Source organism: Neodiprion lecontei, chromosome 1 (genome assembly GCF_021901455.1).
Source record: "Neodiprion lecontei isolate iyNeoLeco1 chromosome 1, iyNeoLeco1.1, whole genome shotgun sequence".
NCBI classification, from domain to species: domain Eukaryota; kingdom Metazoa; phylum Arthropoda; class Insecta; order Hymenoptera; family Diprionidae; genus Neodiprion; species Neodiprion lecontei.
Genome location: NC_060260.1, coordinates 9282403 through 9307287, shown reverse-complemented (window position 1 = coordinate 9307287; position 24885 = coordinate 9282403). Strand labels below are relative to the sequence as shown.

At 36.1% G+C, this 24885-nt stretch overlaps 4 protein-coding genes across 7 annotated transcripts in view; 2 read left to right on the top strand and 2 right to left on the bottom strand.

Moving 5' to 3' along the window:
• Window positions 1-1541: 1541 nt before the first annotated feature.
• LOC107227639 (urea transporter 2-like) lies at window positions 1542-13862 on the bottom strand. Of its 4 annotated transcripts, XR_006904439.1 has the most exons (11): window positions 13745-13862; window positions 12470-12598; window positions 11199-11318; window positions 10250-10404; window positions 9977-10118; window positions 8623-8715; window positions 7472-7619; window positions 5063-5247; window positions 3829-3996; window positions 2014-2131; window positions 1542-1631 (listed from the first exon to the last, which is right to left on the bottom strand). XR_006904439.1 is itself a non-coding variant. In XM_015668844.2 (10 exons), the coding sequence occupies exons 1-10, from the start codon at window positions 13763-13765 to the stop codon at window positions 2081-2083; spliced, it is 1212 nt and encodes a 403-aa protein (XP_015524330.1). In that variant the 5' UTR covers window positions 13766-13862; the 3' UTR covers window positions 1642-2080. The 4 variants fall into 4 exon arrangements, 3 of the variants coding, with proteins under 3 accessions (XP_015524330.1, XP_046596254.1, XP_046596247.1); XM_015668844.2 differs by lacking the exon at window positions 1542-1631 and having other exon boundaries at window positions 1642-2131; XM_046740298.1 differs by lacking the exons at window positions 1542-1631; window positions 13745-13862 and adding an exon at window positions 12692-12809 and having other exon boundaries at window positions 1642-2131.
• The window catches only part of LOC124294576, a 67457-nt gene continuing 53804 nt past the window's right edge, over window positions 11233-24885 (top strand). The window contains exon 1 of the transcript XR_006904472.1: window positions 11233-11339. The gene's annotated coding sequence lies outside the window, so the exon portion shown is untranslated. The remainder of the gene's footprint in view (window positions 11340-24885) is intronic.
• Window positions 14362-19240, bottom strand: LOC107227658 (DNA replication licensing factor Mcm6). The gene is made up of 11 exons (XM_015668878.2): window positions 19024-19240; window positions 18738-18881; window positions 18383-18647; window positions 18106-18308; window positions 17696-17897; window positions 17089-17619; window positions 16704-17009; window positions 16209-16566; window positions 15167-15304; window positions 14870-15009; window positions 14362-14772 (listed from the first exon to the last, which is right to left on the bottom strand). Exons 1-11 carry the CDS (start codon window positions 19113-19115, stop codon window positions 14653-14655), a joined length of 2499 nt encoding a protein of 832 aa, XP_015524364.1. The 5' UTR covers window positions 19116-19240; the 3' UTR covers window positions 14362-14652.
• Window positions 21366-24125, top strand: LOC107227635 (NAD(P)H-hydrate epimerase). Its single transcript, XM_046740338.1, has one exon. It carries the CDS (start codon window positions 21442-21444, stop codon window positions 22246-22248), a length of 807 nt encoding a protein of 268 aa, XP_046596294.1. The 5' UTR covers window positions 21366-21441; the 3' UTR covers window positions 22249-24125.

Sequence of the window (24885 nt, the reverse complement as noted above, 5' to 3'; positions counted from 1 at the left end):
GTTTCACAGTCATCGAATTATAGATCAACGTACAACAGCATCTTGGAAATTTGTGACATGCGAATTATTTTTACGAAAAATTCTAAAAGAAAATCTCTCAAATTAGTCCGATTAATTGAACGTTACTGTAATTCTTATTCAAGCGGTTTTGTGACTTATTCCAATTTTTGCAAGATCGTATCTTCGTGACTAATTGCTCAGTTCGGAATTAACAAATCTTTGTAGCTTATATTCCAATTTTCGCTACATCATCTTAAAGCTCAGTTTGCGAGAATTAAGAATCCATTTAATCGAGCTTAAAATATTCTCATATTTCTGGAAACAGTGTTTTGGTACCTTTAGACTAACAGCTCGTCCAATCATACATATTACATGCATTGCATATCTAAATACTTACGTTGCAAATTGCACTCTGTCAAAATGTGTCGAATACGTTCGCAGGATATTACTTCGTCCCGCTGCGACTGGACCTCAATTTTTTCCCACGAATAAAATTGTTCGTCCTTCAGTCGGTCGCCTGGGTCAGAGACTATCTTGATTTTGCGTTTTTGTATAATAACGTGTGCACAGATTCCATGCACAACTTCGTAAATGAAATTAATCGATGCACAGCAGTTATCCTTGATTTAGAATGCTGAATTTTCTATACGATGCTGTAACAATTTTGTGCCAGACGTAGATTAAATCTTATTACAAGTCCGCGAGCCGAGCGACTCGGAGGATGTTTGGCTCTCTACACGTTACAATATATACGCGTAGGCGTACGTAATTTGATCTGTTTTCCTCGAGGGATGAATTCCCTCGGGAGTAAAGAACGAGCCAGATACATGTTGGAATGTCTGCATTACACTCGTGTGTTCAACGGATGATGTTTTTGTCCCGATTAGCAGTGCGAGAATAATGATATGAACGATACGGTGTGGCGTGTACGCATTATATTGACCGTGGCGTGTAAAAAGTATCATTTTGGTAAAATGAAAATATGGATACCGAGCACGAGCGAACCTCGGTTTGCTTCTGTTACAGATTCACGATCTAAACGGAATGAAAATATGAGCGATCCGTTGATTGATGGCCGAGGTTCACGTTGTCAAAACTACGTATATCCTGTACCGTAACTCTCAAGTCCTGGAAATCAGGGAATTAATCGACGATGAATAATGAAACGGCGCGATTATTGATCATTGTTGATCGAGTGATCGCATAAAGAGATTCTCGGGACGACTTGTCATCCTTAAACGTAAACTTGTGCGAACTTTGTCGGAAAACTTTACTTTCAAGATAATAAGGCGATTGTAATGATCAATCATCCTCCGAAACAACGTGTCACTGTATACAATATACTCCGTGCTCCAGAGACTTGACAAAACGTTTTACGAGGGTCCTCATTTGTCCTCTGCCGAGTACAGAGTAACTGATGAATAATATACTTTCCTAATGTCAACCTGGAAGTGTAGGTAGGTTTGTGCAAATATTAATAGGTTACGCACAGCTCAGCTTTCTCTCTAACGTTTATTTACGCCGTGAAAGTGCTTCTTTATTCCTCTGATTGTGAGTTACACGTTGTTGTGCCGTGTCAACTTTTACAACCAGATAGTATTCTGTGGTTTTTCTGGACGCTGATTACAAATCTGAAATCAAATATAAAAAATTCAAAATGGCAGATCCAATATGGCGGACAAAAATTTCACATTTTATCGAATACGGTCAAAAAACTCTACGCACGAATTTTCGGGGTCGCTGATTGGTTTTGCCATAACGAATTTTCAAAATCTGATTTCGGATTTGTAATCAGCGACCCCAAAGACTTCTGGGCGGAGTTTTTTTCCCGGATTCGACGGAAATTTTAATTTACGCGCGCCATATTGCATTCACCTATTGATTTTTTTAAAACTGCACGCAACATTTTTAATTTTGTAATCGGACATTTCATCGTTACAATAGTTTTCCGAATATTACACAATTTTATTTTACTTGTTCATTCGTACAAGTATTGTATAAATATTTCACCACCTAAATATATCGAGCAGTTTTACGAATATGCGAATATTCTTCTCCACGGTAGAATGTGAGCATTATGTTAGGACGGTTTCGCCTCGACGATGATGTCGACATCTTCCGAATCGTCGGACTGGAAAATATGAAAGAAGTATGGATTTAAGCAAGTTTTCAAGCCTGTACACACGAACTCATTGATAATCTCGGAGACAAGATATTCTACGTATAACGTACAGCGATAACAGTCCGCTACTTTTGTCGGAGAAATTTCCAACTACCAGAAAAAGTATATAAAAGTACAAACTTCGCAATTGATCAAGAGCAAAAGTTTCACGGCGATATAACTGGACGATACATGATGTAAAAAGAGATTTATATTACGAGTTTCCTATTTTTCCGACGCCTAAAGAAGTTCGGCTTCCATAAAAGTAGTCTGCGGATATTTCGAACTGAGAAGAACGTCGTCAGTGAGACGTTTGACTCGCGATTCTGGATGTATGTACAGCAGAAGATCCTTTGTTTATTTTTTTATTCACGATTATTATACACCTATGACGCGGTAATCGGTGACCATGTTTTTTTTTTTTTTTACAAAATTTCAAGGACCCTTCAAGGACGCTTCAGAGATCTGCCACCGTCGGCAATCGCGTTATCATTCGGATACTAGCGACTGACTTACAGGTATATAATACAGGGTCGGGTCGAATCGACCGCCAGATTATACCTATATCTTCTCGACCTCACAGCGTGTCAAAAAAGGAAATTGAATCGCCATCTCGCTGTTTCCACTCCGTTGGAGGTTTTCATTCCACCAATCAATCCCAGCCCTTTATATTTACTCAGTTGTATAAAGCTATAATAGACGCGTATGTATATATACATATATATATATATATATAGGTATGTAACAAGGATCCCTGATTTGTATACTGCAAACAGTATTTTTTTCCTCCTTTGTATCTACGTGCATTTCATAATCTCTCTAATTTTTTTTATTATGGCACAAAACTGCGGTAGCTCCAACTTTAATATTTTCTTAAAGGGACGCGTCGGTGAAACTTCAAACTTTATTTGACTGACGTAAAGTTTTAATTATCGTTTGAAATACTGTTTGGTTTAATCGTGTTGAGTATGTTACTTTCGTTCCGAAGATGTAGAAAATTTTTTTAATTCAATGAGCTTTTTCAATCATAATTTTTTCTCGTCAAAATTTGAAATCATTTGAGAATTGATTTTGTAGGGCGAAGAACAAAAGTTCCTTTTCAGTTTGTAATCTGATTACTCAAGTTATTTGAAAAGAAAAGTTTGGATGACAAAAAAAAAGTATAACAAGCATGTGAAAAGTTATTATCACTATTATTTCTAAATTGTAAGTTTCGCTAAATCAAGATCGCCGATATAAGCATGAAAGATAGGTATTTTAACAATGTCATTCCGAACACTTTCACAAAAGACTTTCTTAACGGGACCCGTCATTTTGTTCTCCATGTTGTCAGAACAGATGTGGATACGTTTCCAATTTGTAAAAGAAAAAATATGTCACGAAGCTATTGGAAAAACACCAATTTTCGACGTTGTTTGAACCAATATCAAGCAACTTGTCGAATGCAGTCAAACCAAACAGGCAGGAAAATATTTGTATCTCGAAGCTTTGTCGGTCCTTAATATTTTATGTCAATCGAAAATGTTTCACTGCTGAGCTACCTTTGAAAGGAAGAAAATAACACTTGGAACAGCCAAAGAATTTTTATCTAAAAGTTCCGTTGATGTTTGGCTACCTTGTAGACACCTGTGAGAATATAGCACAGACGATTTGACTTGTATTCTCACCTCTGAGAGAGGCGTTGCTGTTCTTTGGGAGGAGATGTAGTCATGGCGTTGTTTCTCAGGGAACGATATCGTTTCCGGACGGATGAATCCCGAACCTTCCGATCCTTGGATTCCAAGGAACAGCCAAGTTGTTAAAACAAAAGGTACCGTAAGTACGGGTAACCCAATCTGAAGATGACAGTGACGATTTATTATTATTCGAGTCAAGAAGAGCGGCATGCGACACGTTTTTCTCTTATCTTCGTAAAGAGTTTTTCGGTTTTAATCCAACGTCTGCTACTGTGCAAAGTTCACGTTTCAATCCGGGCATATAATGCATTATGTATAAGCAGGTACGTATATATTTTTAAAGCATGCCTCGAAGGAACGGAATTTAATTTTAAGCCGAACTTGAGGCTTCTCTACGATTCTCATGCCTCTGATGTCTGTCGCGGCAGAATTGTGTTTCTTTTCGTTTTATGAGGGTAACTGTACGTACCCAATGAACCTGGGCGTATGAATAATGAAACAGAAACGTTGCTTCTAATCGGAAAAAAGGCTGCTGCTTCTGATATCATTATAGTTCCGTATGTTTTAGCTTCGTCCATATTTCGATGCATTTCCTGAAACTCGCGCACCGGTAAATCGGTCTCATATATCATTCTTGTGAGTGTACGGAACATTGTTTGCATTTTTTATGCGATTGTATAGGTTTAATTTCACTCGTTTCAGCCTGCGTTGAATATTCATTAATTGAGAAAAACCGAAAACGAGAATACAAACAAAAAGTAATTTTTCTCCCGCTGCAGGAGGTCGGATACAATTTTTAATTATAAATAAAACCGGAAAAGACGTACTGTAGACTTTATGATCAGAAGGCAACTGTGCGCCCTCATTCTTCAGGATTAAAGCTTTAATTATTCAGCCTCATTCGCGCCACGAATACGGGCTTCATTCTACCCCGTACATTTTTCACGAAAATGATCGTACTGCATTTGCGAAGAGAAACGAAATTTCTGACACATATATATATAATATACAATGATCAGTACATACGAATACATACTTTGTGGATTTTCTCATAGTCCAAGCCTCAAAGTTTGAAAACTTCAACATTGAACATTGCGATCGTAAATAATTGAGAAATATCTCATTGTCAATCGGAACATTATTTGATAAAATAAGAAATGAAGAAGGTGCGTCTTTTTCGAGATTTGTCCAATCGAAATCCGCGACTTGAATTTGAGGCGCTTACCTTGGCAAAGACTGGAGTGAGAACGCTTTGAAGAATCGTTGCAAACATGCCGGCAAAAGTTGCAGCGATCGTGGTTTGAAAGTTAAGGACAAAGAAGAGGCCACCTAGGCTGCCGGTTGTCAGAAGTGCGTTGTAACCCCAGGATCCTGAGTAAACCTCTTCGATGGGGACGCCGAGCGCCAGGCCTGAAAGGATATCAACCGACGTCACAAATTGCGTTCAAGTCAATTCATCGATTAAATTCACGTAACTTGATCATATTATTGGGAAACGAACACCAACGGCGTATAAAAATTCTCGTTTGGAATGTTAATCTTTTATTTATCAACGTTATTGTCGAAACGAATTATGGCCCGTAGGAGAGACCAGGGTCGGTTGAAACATTTTACGAAAAATCACTTTCAACTAGGCGTAATTGATGATATGCTTTGATTGGACCTTAGTTATCTGACTACTAATCTGTAATTACACATGTGTAGGTACTATCAAAATTTTGAAAGAAATCGTAAGTGTATTTTAGAACCATACAAGTGATAAAAAAAAAAACCAATAATCAAGTCGGAGATGCGGTAGGTATTATAATAGATTTTTAACGGGTACGAATGCAGAAAAAATTATTCAAAAAAGTAAAAAACAACGAGGTTCCACTCCGAATATTACGTGAAAATGTTTCATTCTGGAAACCAAATGTTTTCTCTCTGTCTCGTGTTTCATAAAAATCAATTTGAGTGTTTTTGAAATGGGTTTAAAAAATCATAGGGTAAAGACGAGTGATTAAAAAAATTTGACAATTCGTTTGGAAGCTTAACCTAGGAAAAATCGTTGGTGAGATTAAAAAAATGTCATAGTCGACCGTTTAGGGACTTGGCGTGGAATGCCCCGTGTATAATGTGCTTCATATACCAGTGACGGTGAAGAAGAATAAACAAACATTCTTCGCGAAATAACATTTGTGAGAATCTGGTTAGCTGTGAGTAAAGTGAACGCGAAAACGTTAAAATCACATCAAAAACCATGGTTTTATCGTATCGAACGTTCTAATTATAAAACCTTTCCACAGATTGTGTTAATATCATCGGCTTGTGTTAGTCGAATATGCTCAGATTCATTGTTACTACGTAGTAGGTACGTTATTTCATTCGTCTTCAGTATCATGGGCGCAAATGACAATGCTCGGGATTTCTTGTGTGGTTTTTCCCTCGCCCTTGTTTAAAAAAACAATGTCCATTGAACCATTTCTGTACTCTACGTCAGTGAATTCGTCGTGGAGCAAGCAGTGCAACCGCTTAGAGGAGAAAACATCGTCTGACTTGTCAGGGATTGCATCACTGAGGCAGCAGACCAACAATAAGTAGTTGGAGTCTGTTTTAGTCGGACTCATCCAGTCATCGTACGCATAAATGAAAAGGAGAATTAAAAAAGGCTGCAAGTGCCACTTTTTGGTATTTACAGCCTTTTGTAATTGTCCGCTTCGTATTTTCATCGATATTCCACGTCGACGACACGCTCTTCGCCTTAAGCTTATCAATTTCGATAAATTCTACGACGGATTCAATTTATACGTGTAATAGAGAAAACCCGCCGCGAAACTTTTTGTTCGCAGCAATCTTTTTTTTCTGCTTCTTTTTTGGGTTTCATTTCGCGAATTGTCATCGTATTTCTTCAGTCTTTCGTATCGGATTAAAACTTGGTTATGGCTTTAAAATATATCGAATGCTTGAAACTTGTTTAAATCTGAATATGCAAGTTAAACTGACTTTAATTAAGCTCTTACGGTTAGTGAATTACCGAGTGAATTTCGATAAAATTACACTATGCGATGATACGAGTTGACTTGTTCGAAGAAATTTCCAAATTCATCTCTAAAACGTTTCAACTTTTTCACGTATTAAATTCTATAAATGTTTACGAAATCTCTAACATAATTTTCTCAAGTATAATAGCTATACCGTTGCTGTATGTTTTCATGCTGATGCGGAGTCCTGTATAGTTTCAAAGGAAATTTTCTGTCGGACAAAATATATAAGGATTCGTTGAGAAGCAAAGGTTTGAAAGAGCGATAAAATAGGTCGGAAATATTGCTCAACTAGAGAGAAGCTGTACAACGTTGGTACAGAGCGTACTTGAGTTACACGAAAATCGATAAGTATGATTAAGAAAAAAGTAGCCCACTACCGAGGCACGGAACGTAGTATGAATTTTATATCATTCTTTTCCAAGGAATGGCGCCGCGTTACAGTTTGTTTTTGGATTTCGCAATTCTAGCAGCAATCTTCTTGTTCTTTTTCTTCTTCTTCTTCTTCTTCTTCTCAGATACATACATAACAATATCATCTATAATAAATGACGAAGAATAAAAGAATTGCCGAGTATTTCTTATTTCCATACAATGCAAACTTGTGTACGAACCCGTAAGAGAGCCGACCGTTGCTCCGGTGAAAGAAAAGGCTGCCGTTATCGGTGAGTAGGTCAAGATGGCGAGATAAATAATTGAAGATACCGGCACGTTGTCCGCGGCGTAAGCCTGCCCGGAAGAAGTCAGCATACCGCGAAATACCTGCAGGGACCGATTGTTGTTATTTGTTAGAGAAAAACCAGTGACGGCAGGAAAACGGACGTTTCAAATTTTCGTCAGTATTGAGAAAGTTTCCGACACCCTCTTCGCCGAGGGTCGTTTGCAGACAGACATAAAATAAACACGCGAGAAAGCTTTTCACCTATTTTGCCCGGTTGCTTTCGTTGATCTCGCAGTACCCGGCGTCGGTTTAAATTAATACTTTATGTCTGGCAATTCAGGAGGAGAATGGAAAAGAGGCATATAACGCGGTAATCCATTTTTGAAATGAGACAGAAAAACCCGGTCAAGTGAATTCGGTATCTCGTTGAACGTCAGTGAATCTCGCAGCAAGCTTCTCGGCAATATATGTTGAAATTGTTGTATAACAATTTTTTACGGATCGTACGATTTTTTAAAATATCGTCGTTTATTTGGAGCGTAATTTTTGTCAGTTGGATAAAGAGGTATAATATCATATAACTGATTTGTTTCGTGTACTCAAATTTTCATGCTAAACGGATCTTTGAAATAAAGAAACTAGTGGATTTTATCGATTTTCTCAGAACGGGACGCCTTGTATTGCGTTTAACGGTTTATGGCGAAATTCCCCTCATTTATGCAATACGTAGGCGGAATAAAAAGGGAATTTTTAAGCGAATCTCCCGAAAAAGGGTGTAAGTCAATTTAGTCCCCTTTTCCTTTCACCCACTGAATTGATGTAGGTTCATGTAATTGTACGGCATGAAGCTCATCTCCCTTAATTTTACTGTGAAAAGCTCTCACTGATAATGCGTCGACGTGTTAAGAATAATTACATAATCTCGTAGCGTAAAATTGGCTGATTCACATCAATATCAATCGTTGAATTATCGCAACGATCAGTTATTGATCGAAACGAACCAACTTCTCGCTTTGTCGGAAATAAAAAATTTCGAATCGCATATTGTGTCATAATTTTGGTTACTGCATATAATTTGAAAGTTGAAATTTCAACCACACTTACCATTCCCCATTTCACGTGGTCATCGGTGTTATTTGAAATACTTTGTTGGGTATAATTTTCGAAAAATAAATCAGGTACCGAAGTTCCGTTCGCCTGAAACGACATAAAGTCCGACGTTTTGATTAGACGCTTAAAAAACGGCTACACATCACTCAGAAAAGTCTAGTTATTGTTTCATCTCCATCTGTTTAAAAAGACTCAAAACGGCTTGACTGCTAAAATGTCGGCACAGTTCGGAAGCATCTTTAAACGTTCGGTGAATATCGCCACACGGAATCGTCCTGGCAGAGGATCCCTTGTCGAAACTGACAGACCCAGGTGGTACGCGCATTGTTTTGGCTGTACGATAAATCACGGGCCTGAACCGTGAAACCGGATACGGTACTGAACACTGGACCAATTTCATGGTAAACAAGTTTTCAGATGTATGGGGTGCGAGGTGTTAAATTACAGTGGGAGCAAACTGAACAGGGAAACGTCAGGACTTCGAGGCGAGTGTGTAAAAAGTGTCCGCAGTCTTTGAAGTTTCAAAGAACTCTCTGTAAATAATACCGTTTGCAAAAATTTTCTGACGAGTCGCGAACATTCTAATCCCGACCCCGAAAAACGACGCGGCTCTAAATCAACGCGTGTAAAGAGTTTAATTTTGGGTCGAAGTTACAGTTACAGTTAACGATGGTGATAATTATGCTGGTATCGTTATGTCGGCAAATGATGATAAGCACGTGCAGCTGACTTCACTTTGTCATAATACGGAAGCATACTTCCATATTATGTCAGCTACACGTGCGTATTATCATTAGTCGACATAATCATACCCGTATAATCGTAGCTTATAGATCAGGTACTGAAGCTAATAATAATCGAGCCATCGATTAATTGAATCCGATAAATAATCGAACACGCCTCAATTGAATCGGTAAAAATTAATCGATCAATCGATTGTTTCAAATTTTTTTGAAACGGAGCATTTGAAAGCAAAATTTCGTAAATTTCAGTATGTAGTCTTAATAGCGGACAAGTTTTTTGATAATTTATAGTTTCGTTCGGAATATTTTTCAACTTTAGGTGAAAATATTCATTCATTTTTTACATATTACATGAAATAGGTACTCAATGAGTAAGACAATGACGATCATTGATACTTTAATGACATAAATTGATATTGCATTGCATCGCTCCCTGGAGTAAAAAATAAAAACAGATTGTGAGTAAAAATAATCGAGTCGGTAGATTAAGCGAGTTTAAAAAATAATCGATCGTACTCGATTAAACGGAAATAAATAATCGATTTAATTGAAAATAGATTGTTTTTCGTAATTCTTAGTTACAGTCATAAGTGACGGGCAGTTACCTCGGTAGTCGTGGTTTCAGCCAGTGATAAAACGTTGCTGTCTCTTGAGGCGAGGGTAAATATGAGTATAAGTTGAACGACGTTGCACGGCGCCGACAAACAGGGAAGTTTTCCACTTCCGAGAGCTCGGGCCAAGTAGACGCTAAACGAAATGCACATTTTTTGTCACTCAAACGACAATTAATCTGCAGCTTGTTCAGAAAACGGGAAGCCGCTCAACTTTTTCTCTCAGAATAATGTGAATGAAAAAAAAATTGGGATCTAGTTTCTTACCTGAAAATTAACGCGAAGAATAAATGTGAGAACAGACGACTGTCGAACGAATCGAAGATGTCAGGCCTGAATGTATACGTCAACGAGCCACAGAGAATAGGGTTGAAGACTGTCAAACCGTTCTCAAGCTGAGATCGCGGCTCGTCCGCAATTAGCTGTGTAACGCAACTGGTTTATCGCAATAGACTTGAGGCAATTTTGAAAGATTATAACGCTGCACTGAGAAAAATTTCATTTGTTACAGTAACTAGAAAAATTCAGTAAAACAGGTATCGTTAGAAAAAAAACTGTTTAAATATTGTTGCAGTTACGAAAAACGAGGTACGCGTATCCATTTTGTGCTATTGTCGATCCTTTGTTGATAATTGCAACGCAAAATCAGTTTGTGACGTTTACTCTACTTTTTTAGTTAAACTAAGCTTTAATATCAATTTATTGTTACACAAGCATTAAATTTTCGCAACAGTTGCAAGAAAACATAGTAACAGTGATCGTAATGAGAAAGAATAGTAACGGATACTAGACTTTCTGGTAGGAGCTAGATAACTAATTTTCGTTTTGTACCTAGAACTATATTTTTCGATTGTGGTAAAAAATGAAAATAGTTAAGGACTGAGCGGTAACCGGATCTAAAAATTTCTCTCAGTGTGGAAGTAAATTTGATATAAGTTTTTATGAACGACGAAATTTTTCCACATTGCTTACAGTGATAAGAAGTGGAAACTTGTGATTACGTATCTCATTAACCGACAGACGCAATTTTACGCTATTACGCGATTTTAATTGACCCAACGACTTCGATATACAGTCGAACAACTTGACTGACGGATTTCTAGGATTTTTACAATCTTGTAAGGAAAATACACACAGCCAACGATCCAAGAAAAAATGCAAACAAAATTAAATGAAATACGATTCCATATTCGTGACAATAACAAAATACACCTACCATTGATAACAACAGACCTATTATTCCAGCACAGATGGCGATCAACATCATCCCAGGTATGAAGAATGCGAATGCACCAGCTATTAGCAATCCGCTGATTGGATTGTTGGCCGAAACCACCTGTACCAGTTTTAATTATCCGTGAGTCACTTCATAGACATACAGTAGTTATTAACATTTTGCTATTGCTGTCTCTCAGCAAATTTGTCGTACTTCCGGTGAAGTATGGAATAACAGGGATAGACATTAGTTTATAAATAACGAAGTGGAGATTATAATATTTACGACAGTTGCGTCGTCATGTTTTGTGTTTGTGTTACACGTGAGTACGATTGATGAATTAATGTCATTTACATTTTGATGATTAATTCTCAATGTCAGCACGTGCGCTAAGCTATTCCAATTCACCCGTTCGATGTTTGAAAATGTGTTTTTGGTCAAGAAGTTGAAAATCTTTCGCATCGATAAGTTGCCCTGTTTTAAATCTAACGTAAAACAATGTGAAAAAAACTAATTCCCATGAAAATGTTCAATGATAACTCTTTATTATTTGATTTTGCAAAAAAACTTTCATCGCTAAATATAAAATACGTGTCTTTGTATACATAAATCACGGATGAACGGCTTGTATACACGATGAAATCATACTTGACGTATACGTATAGCAATGGGTGAGTGGAAACGGCTGCTGTTTCAAGAACAAACATTCGTCGAGTATACGAACGGAAAACGTCAGGTACCGCACGTACATATGTATTTGTATATACATATGTATGTAATAGGCATACTGGCATCGATCATAATTGTCTTGGAATATCAACCGTGCCCGATACCCATAACTTATAAAGGAGATAGGTATTATCGACATTCAGTCAAGGCCGAGAGTTGACGGTTTCGTTCCGCGCGGGCACAATTTCCAGACGGTGAACAAGAGAGTTAGAAATTCTGAATCGGAATCGATTTTAATACCGTCAACGGTCTCGCACGCTCGACAAAAATTTTGCATACGTCAACGGAATTCATCAGGAACGGAAAAAATTAATCAATCGAATACATAAACAAATTACGTCTAATACGAGTAGGAATGTTTTAACAAAATCATTAGCTTTTAAAAGGATTTGCATCAGTCAAGCTCACGAGATGGCAATTGTATCGTATAAAAATGAAAATTTTTAAATGGAAATAATAGTTGTTTCTAAAACTTACAAACGACGATTAGGATCCATTTTTATACGATCGTGCATCTCGATACATTCTTTATTTGATCCTACCTGTCCATAGCCCCTGAAAAGAACATCCAAGAACTTAAATACGATCCAAGGCGAGCGATATCTTTTCTTTGACAGAAAATCCCTCAGGATGGAAAAATCTCCGACGAAGGCAACCCATTGTTTTTGCTCCTAAGGAAATAAAGAAAATCACGTGGGAATTCTATAATCTCACTTAAAATTGCACACCCATATTTAATTAAAGCACGAATGAATTATAATTACTATATATCGTCTTTTCACTGTTAGTTTTTGAATAATATCTTTCAAGTGCGATTATTGATCCTTGAATCACCGAATCTTGACCAAACTTCTGTTTGCTTATAATTTTTTAGCTGCGATTCACATCAGCTTTCTAATACTAAATATCTGCTTAGCGTGTACGTACAAATTAATCGTCAGACTCGCGGTAAATTTGAATTATTATTAGTACGCTCGATGCGCATCGGACAAGATAGATTCCTCATTACAGATAATAGTGTTTCGTTTTTACAGATATAAGAGCGATAGTAAATAAATATTATGTCTCACACGTGACTTATGTCGATTCTTTTGTTGGTAAAATTTTGGAATTTTACAATTTAGAGAAAAAATAAATTACATATTTCCGAGATTTTACTTTCAGGATCAGATATAATAAAAATTAAAGACAATTGATTCGTGATCAAAAAAGAAATAATTTTTTTTTCAAAACTTGTTTCGGGTAATCAATGAAACCTTCAGAGTTTGGAATTAAGACTAGCATGCTTTTATCCCCAATGAATGTAGACCATTTTTACGGGTACAAAATTAATTAATACACGTATGAAAATATTACGAGTGAATATAGGATGAGACATTACTGGTCCAGCCCGTTAAATAAGACGTTTTTCACAGTGGGTTTAAACACCGCGTAATGAAATTTAAGCTATTGATTTATAAGCCAAGGACATCCCGAATTTGCAGTTTATCTGCTATTCGTTTTTTTAAATATTTTCACACGTTACTTTGCAACTTTAGTGTGAATTCGAAGAAGTTGTTTCTTAATTACGGAGTCTACTTTAAAGACTGATAATTTCAATTTTCCAAAACAATTTTCTTGTCTTTTTGCGGAATTGCGGAAAATTCTACACGTGGTAACAAATAATTAAAACATTGCACTACACGTATTTGTCTCGCGTTTAAAAGTTCATGTTTGGAAGTTGGGATCCCGCAATGATACTATATAGTTAGTACCTAAAACATGATATTAAACTTCTGATGATACTGATGTACAATTTTTAACTTGATGTACTATACCTGCCGCCTCCTTATAGACATGATAGTTTAGATCCAGACTAATCCACGTTGCTTGCGATTAGCCCAGTAAAGTTATATTCCTCCTACTGTCAAAACACGCGCTACGCGCGTATTTTAGTTATGCAAGTGGTGGCTGTCGATATCTTACGTAAATGCGTTTAAATACCCTACCACATTACACGATGAACTGAATACAAAGTTTTTTTTAAATATATGAACCGGCTTATGAAACTTTACTCCTTGCATACTTAAACACTCTGCGGAACTGAATTTAGATCATTCCGGTAAAGACGAAAAAATTAAGCGGTTGGTACTCAATAAATTTAAAATACACCGCAATATTTCTCGTAAACGAATATAAGCAGTTTCGTAGCCCTGAAATTTTGAATTAAACCTTTGTTCAGCCGGTTCAGCGCTCTTAACTCGCCCAGCAATTGGATCACCGTACACCGATTGTTTAGACTCATTGTCAGTATTAATACAGCTTCGCTAATTGGACGATAAAAACAATGCTCGTATGAAAACTGTAGGCAGGTCAAGGCTCTGATTTGTACGAGCATAATGTTTTAGTAGATTCGTTCGACTAGGATTAAATGTAATGAAGTACACACGATACATTTTGTAAAAAATCCGTTTTTGTAAATTTTTATAAATTGTATAAAAGATCAATAGTTGAACAATAGTGAATTGGGATGAATGTAAAACTACTGTAGTAGATGGAGATTATGATAGTTTGGAAATTTTTGAGTCGCACATTTTGTACATTTGTATTGCCGCTCAGAAGGCACGAAATCAAATACTTATTTGAACGACCATCACTTCTTGGTCTAGGAATACATAGCAATTTTAAGGTACGTTATGAAAGTTTGAATGCAGTCGCTTTTCTTGGCTATTACTGTGAATAAATATCAAGGGTCGAGAATATAATTTGGATGTACGACAAGCAAGGGATCTTCTTCCTCTTCTTCTTCACGGTGCTTGCCTCTAGATGCCAGATTCGCTGTCGTCAGAGGAATTATGATTTGGTCCTATAATATAAAGTTTTATTGTATCACATTAGTCATTGTTGTTTTTATTCTTTTTTTCCGTAGGCAGATACGCAATATGTGTAAAGAAGAAACATACATGATACATAAGCCGGTCGATAATTTTTTCAATGAGGCCTTTTCGCTCCAATAATTCATCTTCAGATTCAATTTGCTCTTGAACTTTATCGAGATACCAAGCAACCAATTCCGATTTCCTGATTCCCTCCTTGTCTCCATCTATATGGAAAAAAAGTTCAGTAGTATCATCCCTAGAAAGGTTTGAAATATCTTCGACATTTTTGACACTGCATACGAAAATAATTTTACAATTTTTTATCAACATTATTGTTGTTGCAATTGAGTAGCAAATGCTTCCTCAAAATAATGTACCAACCTTCACTTTCAATTCGATTCTCTTCTGTCCGCATATAGACGACCAACATATTTGAGAGATTTTTATACTCCTCAAAGGAAAGGGTCAGTTTCTTTTTAACAGGTTCTTGCGAAGGTTGTGAGATTCCCTTCGTGGTTTCTGGAATACAAAAATATTCAATCCAAATTTTGATAGCCTAATTGTTCTAACCATGCCTGCGATAACCAAATAATTGTGTAAAACAAAAATAGATGTCCGTAACTGGTTACAAGAATGGCGATAAAGAGTAATATAGGTATAAAGTGAAAAAAAAAAAAAATATATAAAACCCGTGAGATAGGTAAAATGCGCCTCTTCCGGAGAGATGAAATGAACTTAGGCTATCAGTTTTGGAGTACTTATGATAAGGTTGGGCCATATTAATGTCTTCCGATATCTTGGCATAAACTGTACATAACCCGAAAACTATCATTTTTACAGGGATGAGATGAAGTAGCTGAGTATATTTCAATATTAATATTTTAATACATTGATATCGAAATATACACAACTACTCGATTTGATCTAGTATATGATAAAATATTGATCGAGAAATATATTCAGCTAGACGATTTTAATCCATTTTAACTTATTTTTTTCGTGTGTTTTATTAACAAATGATTACCCTTTTTTGTCAAAAATCTGACGTCTTTTATTCATATACTCGCAAATCACGCAAAAATCATTATTTTTAAAATCCCATACCTATTTCTCTGGCTATAAAGGTGTAGATTTTTTATCATTTTCTTCCAGATTCAAATTTACACCACTCGCGAGAATGGCTTCAGTGTTGACATTTTTGAATATTTGTTGATAATAATTTTTTGTATTATATTTATGCCTAATAACTTCCTAAAATATTATGATCTTATTACCCTTTCTTCTATCCAAAAAAATGGCGAATTTTTTAGAGTTTTGCGGTGGTGTTACCCCTTAAGTACTCCAGAAATGTTAGCATAAGTTCATTTTAACATTCCAGAAAGGAAGCATTCCACCCATTTTGACAGGGGGTACCCAAATTTACCGGAATCATCGATGTTAGTAGCTTCACCATTATCCAAATCATTGAGTGCAGCCATTAGAGGAGGCGCGTCATCGATATCCATTCTCATACCATCTTGGCCATTTGGATAATTATTATCTTCATCAAGATCGACATCTGGTTGTTCGACTCTGATGATACTCTTGCTTAATAATCTTTTCGCTTCCTTCACGTGTCTCGTTGTGACTTCATCTCCACATTCCAGCTTTGCCAGTGCCTCTGATAACCGTACGAGACTTTCCAACTGACGCACAGTGACTCGCCAAGTAGATTTTCCTGAACTGCCCCCTTCTCTTTGTCGTAAGGTAGTATAGACCTCTATCAATAACTCTGCTGCTTCCTGTTAATTATTGAATAGCAAATTGTTAAATGTCCCAAAAATTTTTTTTTTACGATCATACGCATATATTGTGGCTAGAAAATAGCAACGAGTAACGAAAATGATATAACTCATATTTCGTAGTATCAACACATTACCTGATTGATAATCGGTTTGAAATGCTTTGCAAAATTAATATATCGCAAAATTTCCTCTTGAGTATAGATACATTCGATGGTAATCACATTGTTACTGTGCAGATCAATAATTTTTCTGGCTATAGCGTTATCAACAATTTCATTGCACTCGTCAATCAGAATAAAAAATAAATCGAAACGAGACATTATAGGGGCTGTCAGATATACGTTCTGTTGTAAGGATTTCGACCTGTCGTAACGTCCACCAATTGGATTCGCTGCAGCCAAGATAGACGTTCGTGCATTCAACGTCGCTCTGACACCGGCCTATAGAAGTAAATTAAATCATAGTAAAAGACGTAAAAATAAATTAAGAATCGCAGATAAAAAGAAAACCATATTCTACCTTGGCTATCGATATTGTCTGTTGCTCCATGGCTTCGTGAATTGCGACTTGATCTCTAGGATCCATTTTGTCAAACTCATCGATGCAACAAATTCCATTATCCGCGAGCATCAAGGCTCCAGCTTCGATAACAAAGTCAGAGGACTCTTCATCCCTGACTACAGCAGCCGTCAAACCAGCGGCACTGGAAGCTTTTCCTGAGGTATAAATTGCTCTTGGTGAAAAATCCGCGACTTGTTTTAGAAATTGAGATTTTGCTGTGCTGGGATCGCCGACAATACAGCAGTTAATGTCTCCTCTCAGTGATGTTCCCTCTATCGTTGTCTTGGGAACTCCACCAAACAGCATTAAGGTAATTCCTTTTTTCACTTCATCGTTTCCATGGACGGATGGGAACAAACTAGATATTAGATTTTGGTAGAGATTCTTGTCTCGACTCATTTCATAAACTTTATTCCACTCTGCGTCAGACATTTGTCTCTTCATCATCTCCTGCGTGATTTCCTCCATTCCCATATCCGTTCCACCAAACTAGCAGCCGAATCAGTTTTAGATAGAAAAAATTCTTATACTTTTATTATCTGCATTCACAAAATTCAACACTTACTCGCGAAGTAGTAGACGTTATACTACAAGCCAGAAATGACATTCTATAAGTCAAATCTCTAACGCCTAGTGATTTCAGACCTCGCACTCCCTCGATTGAAGGATCTCCATGCTTATGTCTTGATCCAAATTCAGCCTTTGCTCCAGGTAGTGACAAAGCACCCACATCTGGCACAACTATAAGCGTGCCAGTGAAATCGTATCTGAATGCAAAAGTGAAAGTTATTCAATGTTGACTGGATCAAATCTTATTTCCATAACAAACTGAAATTCATCTACTAATACATCTCAAGTAATTATTATTATTGTTAATATGAACAGTTGAAATCCCAAACCAGTCCTTAGAATAGGTTGGTTTAACTTTAACACAAGAAAAATTTGTCAGAGTAAATTGCTATTAAGGAAACAGACCTGTCCCCAGGCTGCACCATTTCAACAGTTTCTGCTCGTAAGATGATTTCAAGGGATCGTGGGATGCAGCCCCTAGGCAGCTCTGCCTGGGTTTCCTGAATTCTAACTTTTTGAAAATCAATGAAGATCGAGTTGTCGACGTCGAGCAAAAAATTACGCCTATTGTTGCACACTGGATTGCGACAAATAGTAGGATTTGTAAACTGCGAAAAGTAACACATTAAGTAACGGTGCTTTTCAATTTACAACACAAGGCTAGTGTTCATTCCTCACTAACTTTAAACTGCTGCTCTACGTTCTTGATTACAGTATTACAATCCTGACAAACAAATGTCCCAAGAATCAACTCTGGATGAACAGGATGTGTCCTTACAACCTGACCAGATATACGTATTAAGGTGCCGATTTTCACTGCTGTCAATTCTCTTACTTTGTGCCTCGTCGGCACATCTATTAAACTAACATAGCATTCCTTATCTTTTGTCAAGTTACCTCTGTCTTTAACATAGTTGCAAACTGCCTGACAGAGGTATGGGTAAATTCTGTAAATACACACAACAACCGAGTTTAAAAAACTTTCAAGCTCTTAGGTATTGATACGTATGTAAAAATGCTTTACTCAGAATAGTTACCTGTAGTATTCTTCAATAATTGTTGTTGCGAGAGTTTGATTGTACCGTTCAATATCATCAAATGAAACTTCCAATGTGCTTCGTTCAGGACTGACAAGTTCTTTTGCTGGTTCCAAGTACTTGATTTCCCCATCTGCTTTGAATCTGTGGATCAAGTTAAAGGATAAAAATAAGCTGATTGAGACAGTTTGAGATATTGTCGTAACTAACGGTTCTTAAAATAATTCACTTCTCAAGTGTTCACCGGCTAATGTTTGTTTTGGTCAATTTATTTTAGGTTACTTACTCCTCGAGGAAATCCTGAAATAACTTTTGGCATTGTATTGCGACCTCATCCTTCACTCTCAACTGACCTACGAGCGCGTCAGCTACGTCCATGTTAAAAAATAATACTCAAATTTGTAAATTATCAATTATAAATGTATGAAAGCAAGTATTGTTATTAATTAACGGGCAAGTAAAATTGGCGGGAAATTGATACGCCACCATGGTGTATAGTGATGCTACATTTCACTAAAGTTCCTCATTTCACTTCTGCAACAGCCGTGTCATCTGGTGGGGAAATTGAAAATGTAGAGAATACAGTTCAAGCCCAAGATAACAATGAACTATGAACAATCTATCAGTATGCTGTTTGCACTCTGTGGTGGTGGATTGCCGGAGATGAGGGAAATCCAAATTTCGCAATAAAAACGTACTGCCTGATGAGAAAATTAATCCGAATTATCGATTCTATTGTTATGAATATGTGTCTGCGGATCGATCATTTTTATTTTATTATGTTTGAATTGTAACGCAATTTCAATATAAATCTATTGTGTGGTAGTGGGAAATATTTACTTTCGTGGAATGTGCGCTTAAAGTAGGGATTTTTTGAAGAGCGTAAAGTACCGCACGGACCGAAGGCGAGTGCGAAACTCACATGAGTCAAGAAGTCCCTATATGTGCACATATCGCAAATCCTATTTGTGGGGGACTTCCTCTGAAGAACTACAAAGTAGTCGATTTGTTGTCTTTCTAAAAAAAGGACTAGAATGGCTAACTGGCTAGGTCATCTAAATTTTGAAAAAATTTTTTAAAATTTTACGTGTAACTAAGAATGGATGTTAAATAAGAACAAAATAGATTAGACCGTCGATTTTTCATTCGTCTTGGTAGTAAAACTGAAAATTTTTGTGGACATAAAAATATTTTTAACTTCAGAAAATCAATTTTCCGTTCTAGCAACCACAAGCAATTAAAACCGATCAAATCATATTGGAGAAAACATTACGAATATATTCTATAACTGATTGTTTGTATTATTTATTGTCATTTTCTGGATCTGCAGTGATGAACTATTCCGGACATATTCCGGTTTACGAAGAACGCCGAGCGCTCGAGTTTTCCCGAAGTGGCACTTGATAATAGCGAACGATCGAACGTCAACAAGTTCGGACGTGCGTAATTCAACCCTGACGCGTTCAGTATTTTCAAATGCTTTAACTGTTAGTAAATTTAACGGTAGTGAAATTACCATTATGTAATCAATGCGATAATATTTGTATGTAAGTGATTGATCTCTTTAAAGTTTCCGAATATATACCTATAATCCACAAGTACCGAGTTTAACGAACGTTCATAGTGAGGTGTGCTCGAATAATATGGCAAGAAAATCTGCGTAAGATCTCTGACTGCAATGAGTGGAAATCTCACGAACAATCTGGAGTAGACGGGAATGCCAAGAGAGAACAAGTCTGGTTGGTACTACCTAATACGTAGAATATACCGTACACATAAGGAAATTGATTCTGCAAAAGCTACTTTTCGTCCGCAATCGATTACGATCGCAATGAATCAGAATTTCAGCCCATAGCGCGACGCCAATCAATTTCCGTATGTGTTCATCGTAAAACTGAATGAATCGAAACATGGGATGTATTAAAATAACAAATAGTGCATTAAAATCTTTTTGTTATTTATAATTGGAATAAGCACCAAAAATGGGTATATTAGAATGATTATTAAATGATTTTGGAATTTCATTTTAAAAATCTCTTGAACCCCCATTTCAGTGATATGTAAAACCAGAATTAACATTATACTATACACAAATAATGATTTGTGTATAGTAAAATGCACGAATGCCTTAACCTTTCAGCTAATTTGTTTTTGGCCCAAAACAAAAGCTGTCTGCGATTCTATACGAATTATGTGGCAATGCATCCCATTTTCTCACATCAGCTGCATCGCCAGTCTTTGTCACATAATTTGTATAAAATTGAACTCGCATTTTGTTTCGGACCGAAGACTGGTTAGCGAGAGGCTTAAGCGTTAATGATCGTTATTGTACGATACACATTTCACGTAACATAGAAAACTGCGTGGACTTAATACCTCGCACTTCTGAAAATAAGAAGGTGCCTTGTAGTATTACTTCGTGCTCGTAGTTGTCTATTTGACACATGCGCTAAAAACTTGACGATTAGTCATATACTATAAAAATAACGTATAAGCATAACTCAACACTGCGTGTAATGATTAACATCGTGACTTATTTCTATGGTGGCGGCCTCTGTGAAGTCCAATTTCGATCCAATATTACTATGGTTTTGGAACACTGATTTTGTCACAAGCGCAAGTACACTAATTGATTAATCACGTGGCCATATGACACACAAAGCGATGACAAAATAGTAAGAAAAAATACATCATAACTTGATGAATGAAACATGAAATGCTGAAGTCATTGATAAGCGGGTTTCGTATACATGGATCAACGGTAAAATTTATCAATTATACGAAAAACAATTTATTACGTGACTGCACAAAAGGGCGAAGAATGGTTAAGTTTTTGGGACAAACGGAGGCGATAAACATCGATAAGGATTTATTTGAAAAATACAAATTCAGCGTCGATCAGCTGATGGAATTAGCTGGCCAAAGTTGCGCCATTGCAATAGCAAAATGTTATCCTTTGCGAACAAATTCTTCAAATTCTGTACTCGTATGTTGCGGTCCAGGAAATAACGGAGGAGATGGTCTGGTATGCAGTCGACATTTAAAATTGTTTGGCTATGAGCCTGAAATTTACTATCCAAAGAAGACCAAAAATGAGCTGTATCAAAATTTGACCCATCAATGCATCGAGAACGGCATTCCTCTGGTGGAAAAGATTTCAGACTTGAGACCGTTAAACGAATACCTGATCATCGTCGATGCTTTGTTTGGATTTAGCTTTAAGCCACCCGTCAGAGAAAGTTTCAAAGAAATAATGGATGTTCTCAAAAATGCAAATGTCTCTATATGCAGCGTCGACATTCCATCTGGTTGGAACGTTGAAACTGGCCCGTCTGAAGGCGATATTAACCCTGAAATGTTGATATCATTAACTGCGCCAAAGCTCTGCGCTCGTAGTTTCAAAGGAAAATATCATTACTTAGGAGGGAGATTTGTTCCAAAAAAATTAGCGTTGGAATATCAGTTGGATCTTCCTGAATATCATGGAACTGACTTAGTCGTTGCTTTGTAATAAAATACTTTTTTATAACTCTAATAATATCGAGTGTTATTTTTTCCCTGAAACTTACAACATCGTATTTGAAATTTCTGAACTATGTTTGTAAACAATGGGAACTGCCTTGATAAACTCATTCTTCCAAAAAGATTGGATAACTGATCTTTTTTTGTTGTCAAGACAAAATGAAGAAATAAACAACTGTTATATAGATGCATTCATATTATTGTGTTGGTTGGAGATGTTATATTCGGTTGTTTTTCTCTTTTCTTTTATTTACGCATCTTTAAATGATGATAATATTAACATTTTCTGACAATATTATATTATAATACAATTAATATAATAACACGCCACCATTACATTGTGGTAGAGTACGGTTTTGGGTGCCAGTTTTTCACGGTCTTTTTATCATGCGATCATTCAACTCAATAGCTCAGATCAACATTTTTATATTATCTAAATACTGAGTATCAATCGTGTGATGCTGCATGTAAATGTTGTATCCAGCAATGTTGTTAAATTGCATATCTGCATATTTGATATAATTACCACTTATTTCGAATACTAGGGGAGTCTTAGGCGTTACTTATACATTTTAATAGAAGTGTCAAGAATACCTCCTCGTAATAACGTCAAAAGATATCGTGCGGAACAAGCTGTGTGTTCATATTTTCATTAGTGCGAAAAGTAGCCAAAATTGAAAGATCATAAGTAGAGTGTCTAAATCTCCATCAGAAACTTGAAAGCAAGTTTTATCTATTATAGTCAATTCAATTTCAAATTCTTGGGTATACTATTTAAGCTACAATCTAGGCGCCGACTCCATATTTTGCCAGAGCTGGTTAGCTAACAAACTCTACAATACACGTAGAATTATCAATTTGGCAATTATTGTACTATTACATTTAATCTTATTCGCAGCCTCTCATTATTATCGTTACATCAGCCCGATTGAACTAAGTTACCTGTATTGGATCGGGTATAATACTTTTATTGTCATCATTCAATACCTCGATTATGTTGTATATAAGTTTCATCAAAGTTCGTAGCTTTCTAAAATTACATTTGCTTATCAAATAATGTAATATCGATTAGTTCTTACTAATAGTTACTAGTCAAGTAACAAGAAGATTCTGTGTATGAATTTTCATTCATCAATTGAAACATCTGCTACCACAACTTGTATTTGTGGTAAAAATATATTCATAGATAATTTAGTCGAAGAATGAAAACCTCAATGTAAGTTGGCATATGAATGATATTATTTACACTAAATGTCTTGAGACCTACGTCCATTAGTTACATACAAAGGATGAGATGAAAATTAAAAAATTGAGTGATTCTCCCCAATTGTGTTCAATGCTCGAGCAAAATATTCAATGTAATTTATTTACGATAATATTTGCATTGGACTTATCGCAAAAAGTTTTACAAGATCCGGGGAGTATTTTCGTACTTTCACCTTATAAGGTATCCAAACGATGAATTCTTGCTTATTTTATTAGAGCTGCTTCTTGACCACGGGCTTCTTTTTGTTTTTGGAATGATAGGCTGGCAAGACATCGTAGAAAAATTTACGGAACTGAATATCATGACAGAATTATAGTCAACGAGAAGTATAATTCGGCAAGACATGAGGCATAATTAACAAATGCGCAGCATAGTTTAAAGTGTCATTACTTACAAGTGCACAGTCAATATCAACATTTGTAATACATTATTGAATGTTACGTTTGAGAAAATTTTATTTTACTATAACCTTCTGAAGTATGTATCAATAATCCTACATGTTCATTTATTTCTTTAATCTGTTTTACTGCAATCTTTAGTTTCTTTAGAATATCTTCAACATGGCCTATACTAATCGTACGGCATTCCAAAACTGCACTCTCCCAGATGAAAAAAGGCACGAACTGGCGGAAAAGTCGGCCTAACTGTATAATATTTTTATTTATTATGGATGGAACTTTGTCACAATACAATTTTTTTATTCAATGGTAACGACAACAAAGTCGATGTGTTTTCAAATTTCAGTAAAGTAATGCTGGCAGTGCCGGAATTGAGTTGTAATTATTAATCGTCTGTAGATACGACTTGACAAACTAACGAATGATCCAGAATAGACAGAAACATCAGTTAGCTGCTTGAATAGTTATGAAACTGTTTTGGCGTGTAATCGTTTTTATAAATATTAAATTTTGATTCATGCTAAATACGTTTTTTTTAGAGAATTGTTTACTAAAAAGCTTCCAAATCCACACAGTGTCATATTTTAGAATACGGTCATTGCTTCGCAAAATGGCAACACATCAATGAACAACATTATTATTTCTGTTGTTGCATTTAATATTTGCCCTTTCCTTTTCAATTAAACTTATGGGAGAGAAATTAAAGAAAAGCCAGTCGAAATTATTACAAGTTTTCACCAACATCGGCACTGCCACTCTGCACAACTGTCATTATCATATTTCTCTTTCTTAGTACGTATTGCATTAAATTTGACCATTTTCAATATCAATATACATACATATATATTCATATATATATATATTGTGTGTGTATGTGTGTGTGGCAATTAAATGTATTCATGTAGATAATATATGTATATATATGTACCAATTTTATATTTATATTATTATATTTTATGTG

What these genes read in the sequence shown, in the direction of transcription:
- LOC107227658 (XM_015668878.2), bottom strand. Translation starts at nt 19,115, where the DNA reads ATGGACGTAGCTGACGCGCTCGTAGGTCAGTTGAGAGTGAAGGATGAG. An exon ending in ACGTAGAGCAGCAGTTTAAA is followed by an intron (nt 18,309 to 18,382) that starts GTTAGTGAGGAA and finishes TACTTTTCGCAG; the next exon opens with TTTACAAATCCTACTATTTG. An exon ending in TAACGTCTACTACTTCGCGA is followed by an intron (nt 17,620 to 17,695) that starts GTAAGTGTTGAA and finishes TTCGGCTGCTAG; the next exon opens with TTTGGTGGAACGGATATGGG.
- LOC107227635 (XM_046740338.1), top strand. Translation starts at nt 21,442, where the DNA reads ATGAAACATGAAATGCTGAAGTCATTGATAAGCGGGTTTCGTATACAT.
- LOC107227639 (XM_015668844.2), bottom strand. Translation starts at nt 13,765, where the DNA reads ATGTCTATAAGGAGGCGGCAG. An exon ending in TTTTCAGGGGCTATGGACAG is followed by an intron (nt 11,319 to 12,469) that starts GTAGGATCAAAT and finishes AAACTGGTACAG; the next exon opens with GTGGTTTCGGCCAACAATCC. An exon ending in CTGAAACCACGACTACCGAG is followed by an intron (nt 8,716 to 9,976) that starts GTAACTGCCCGT and finishes ATGTCGTTTCAG; the next exon opens with GCGAACGGAACTTCGGTACC.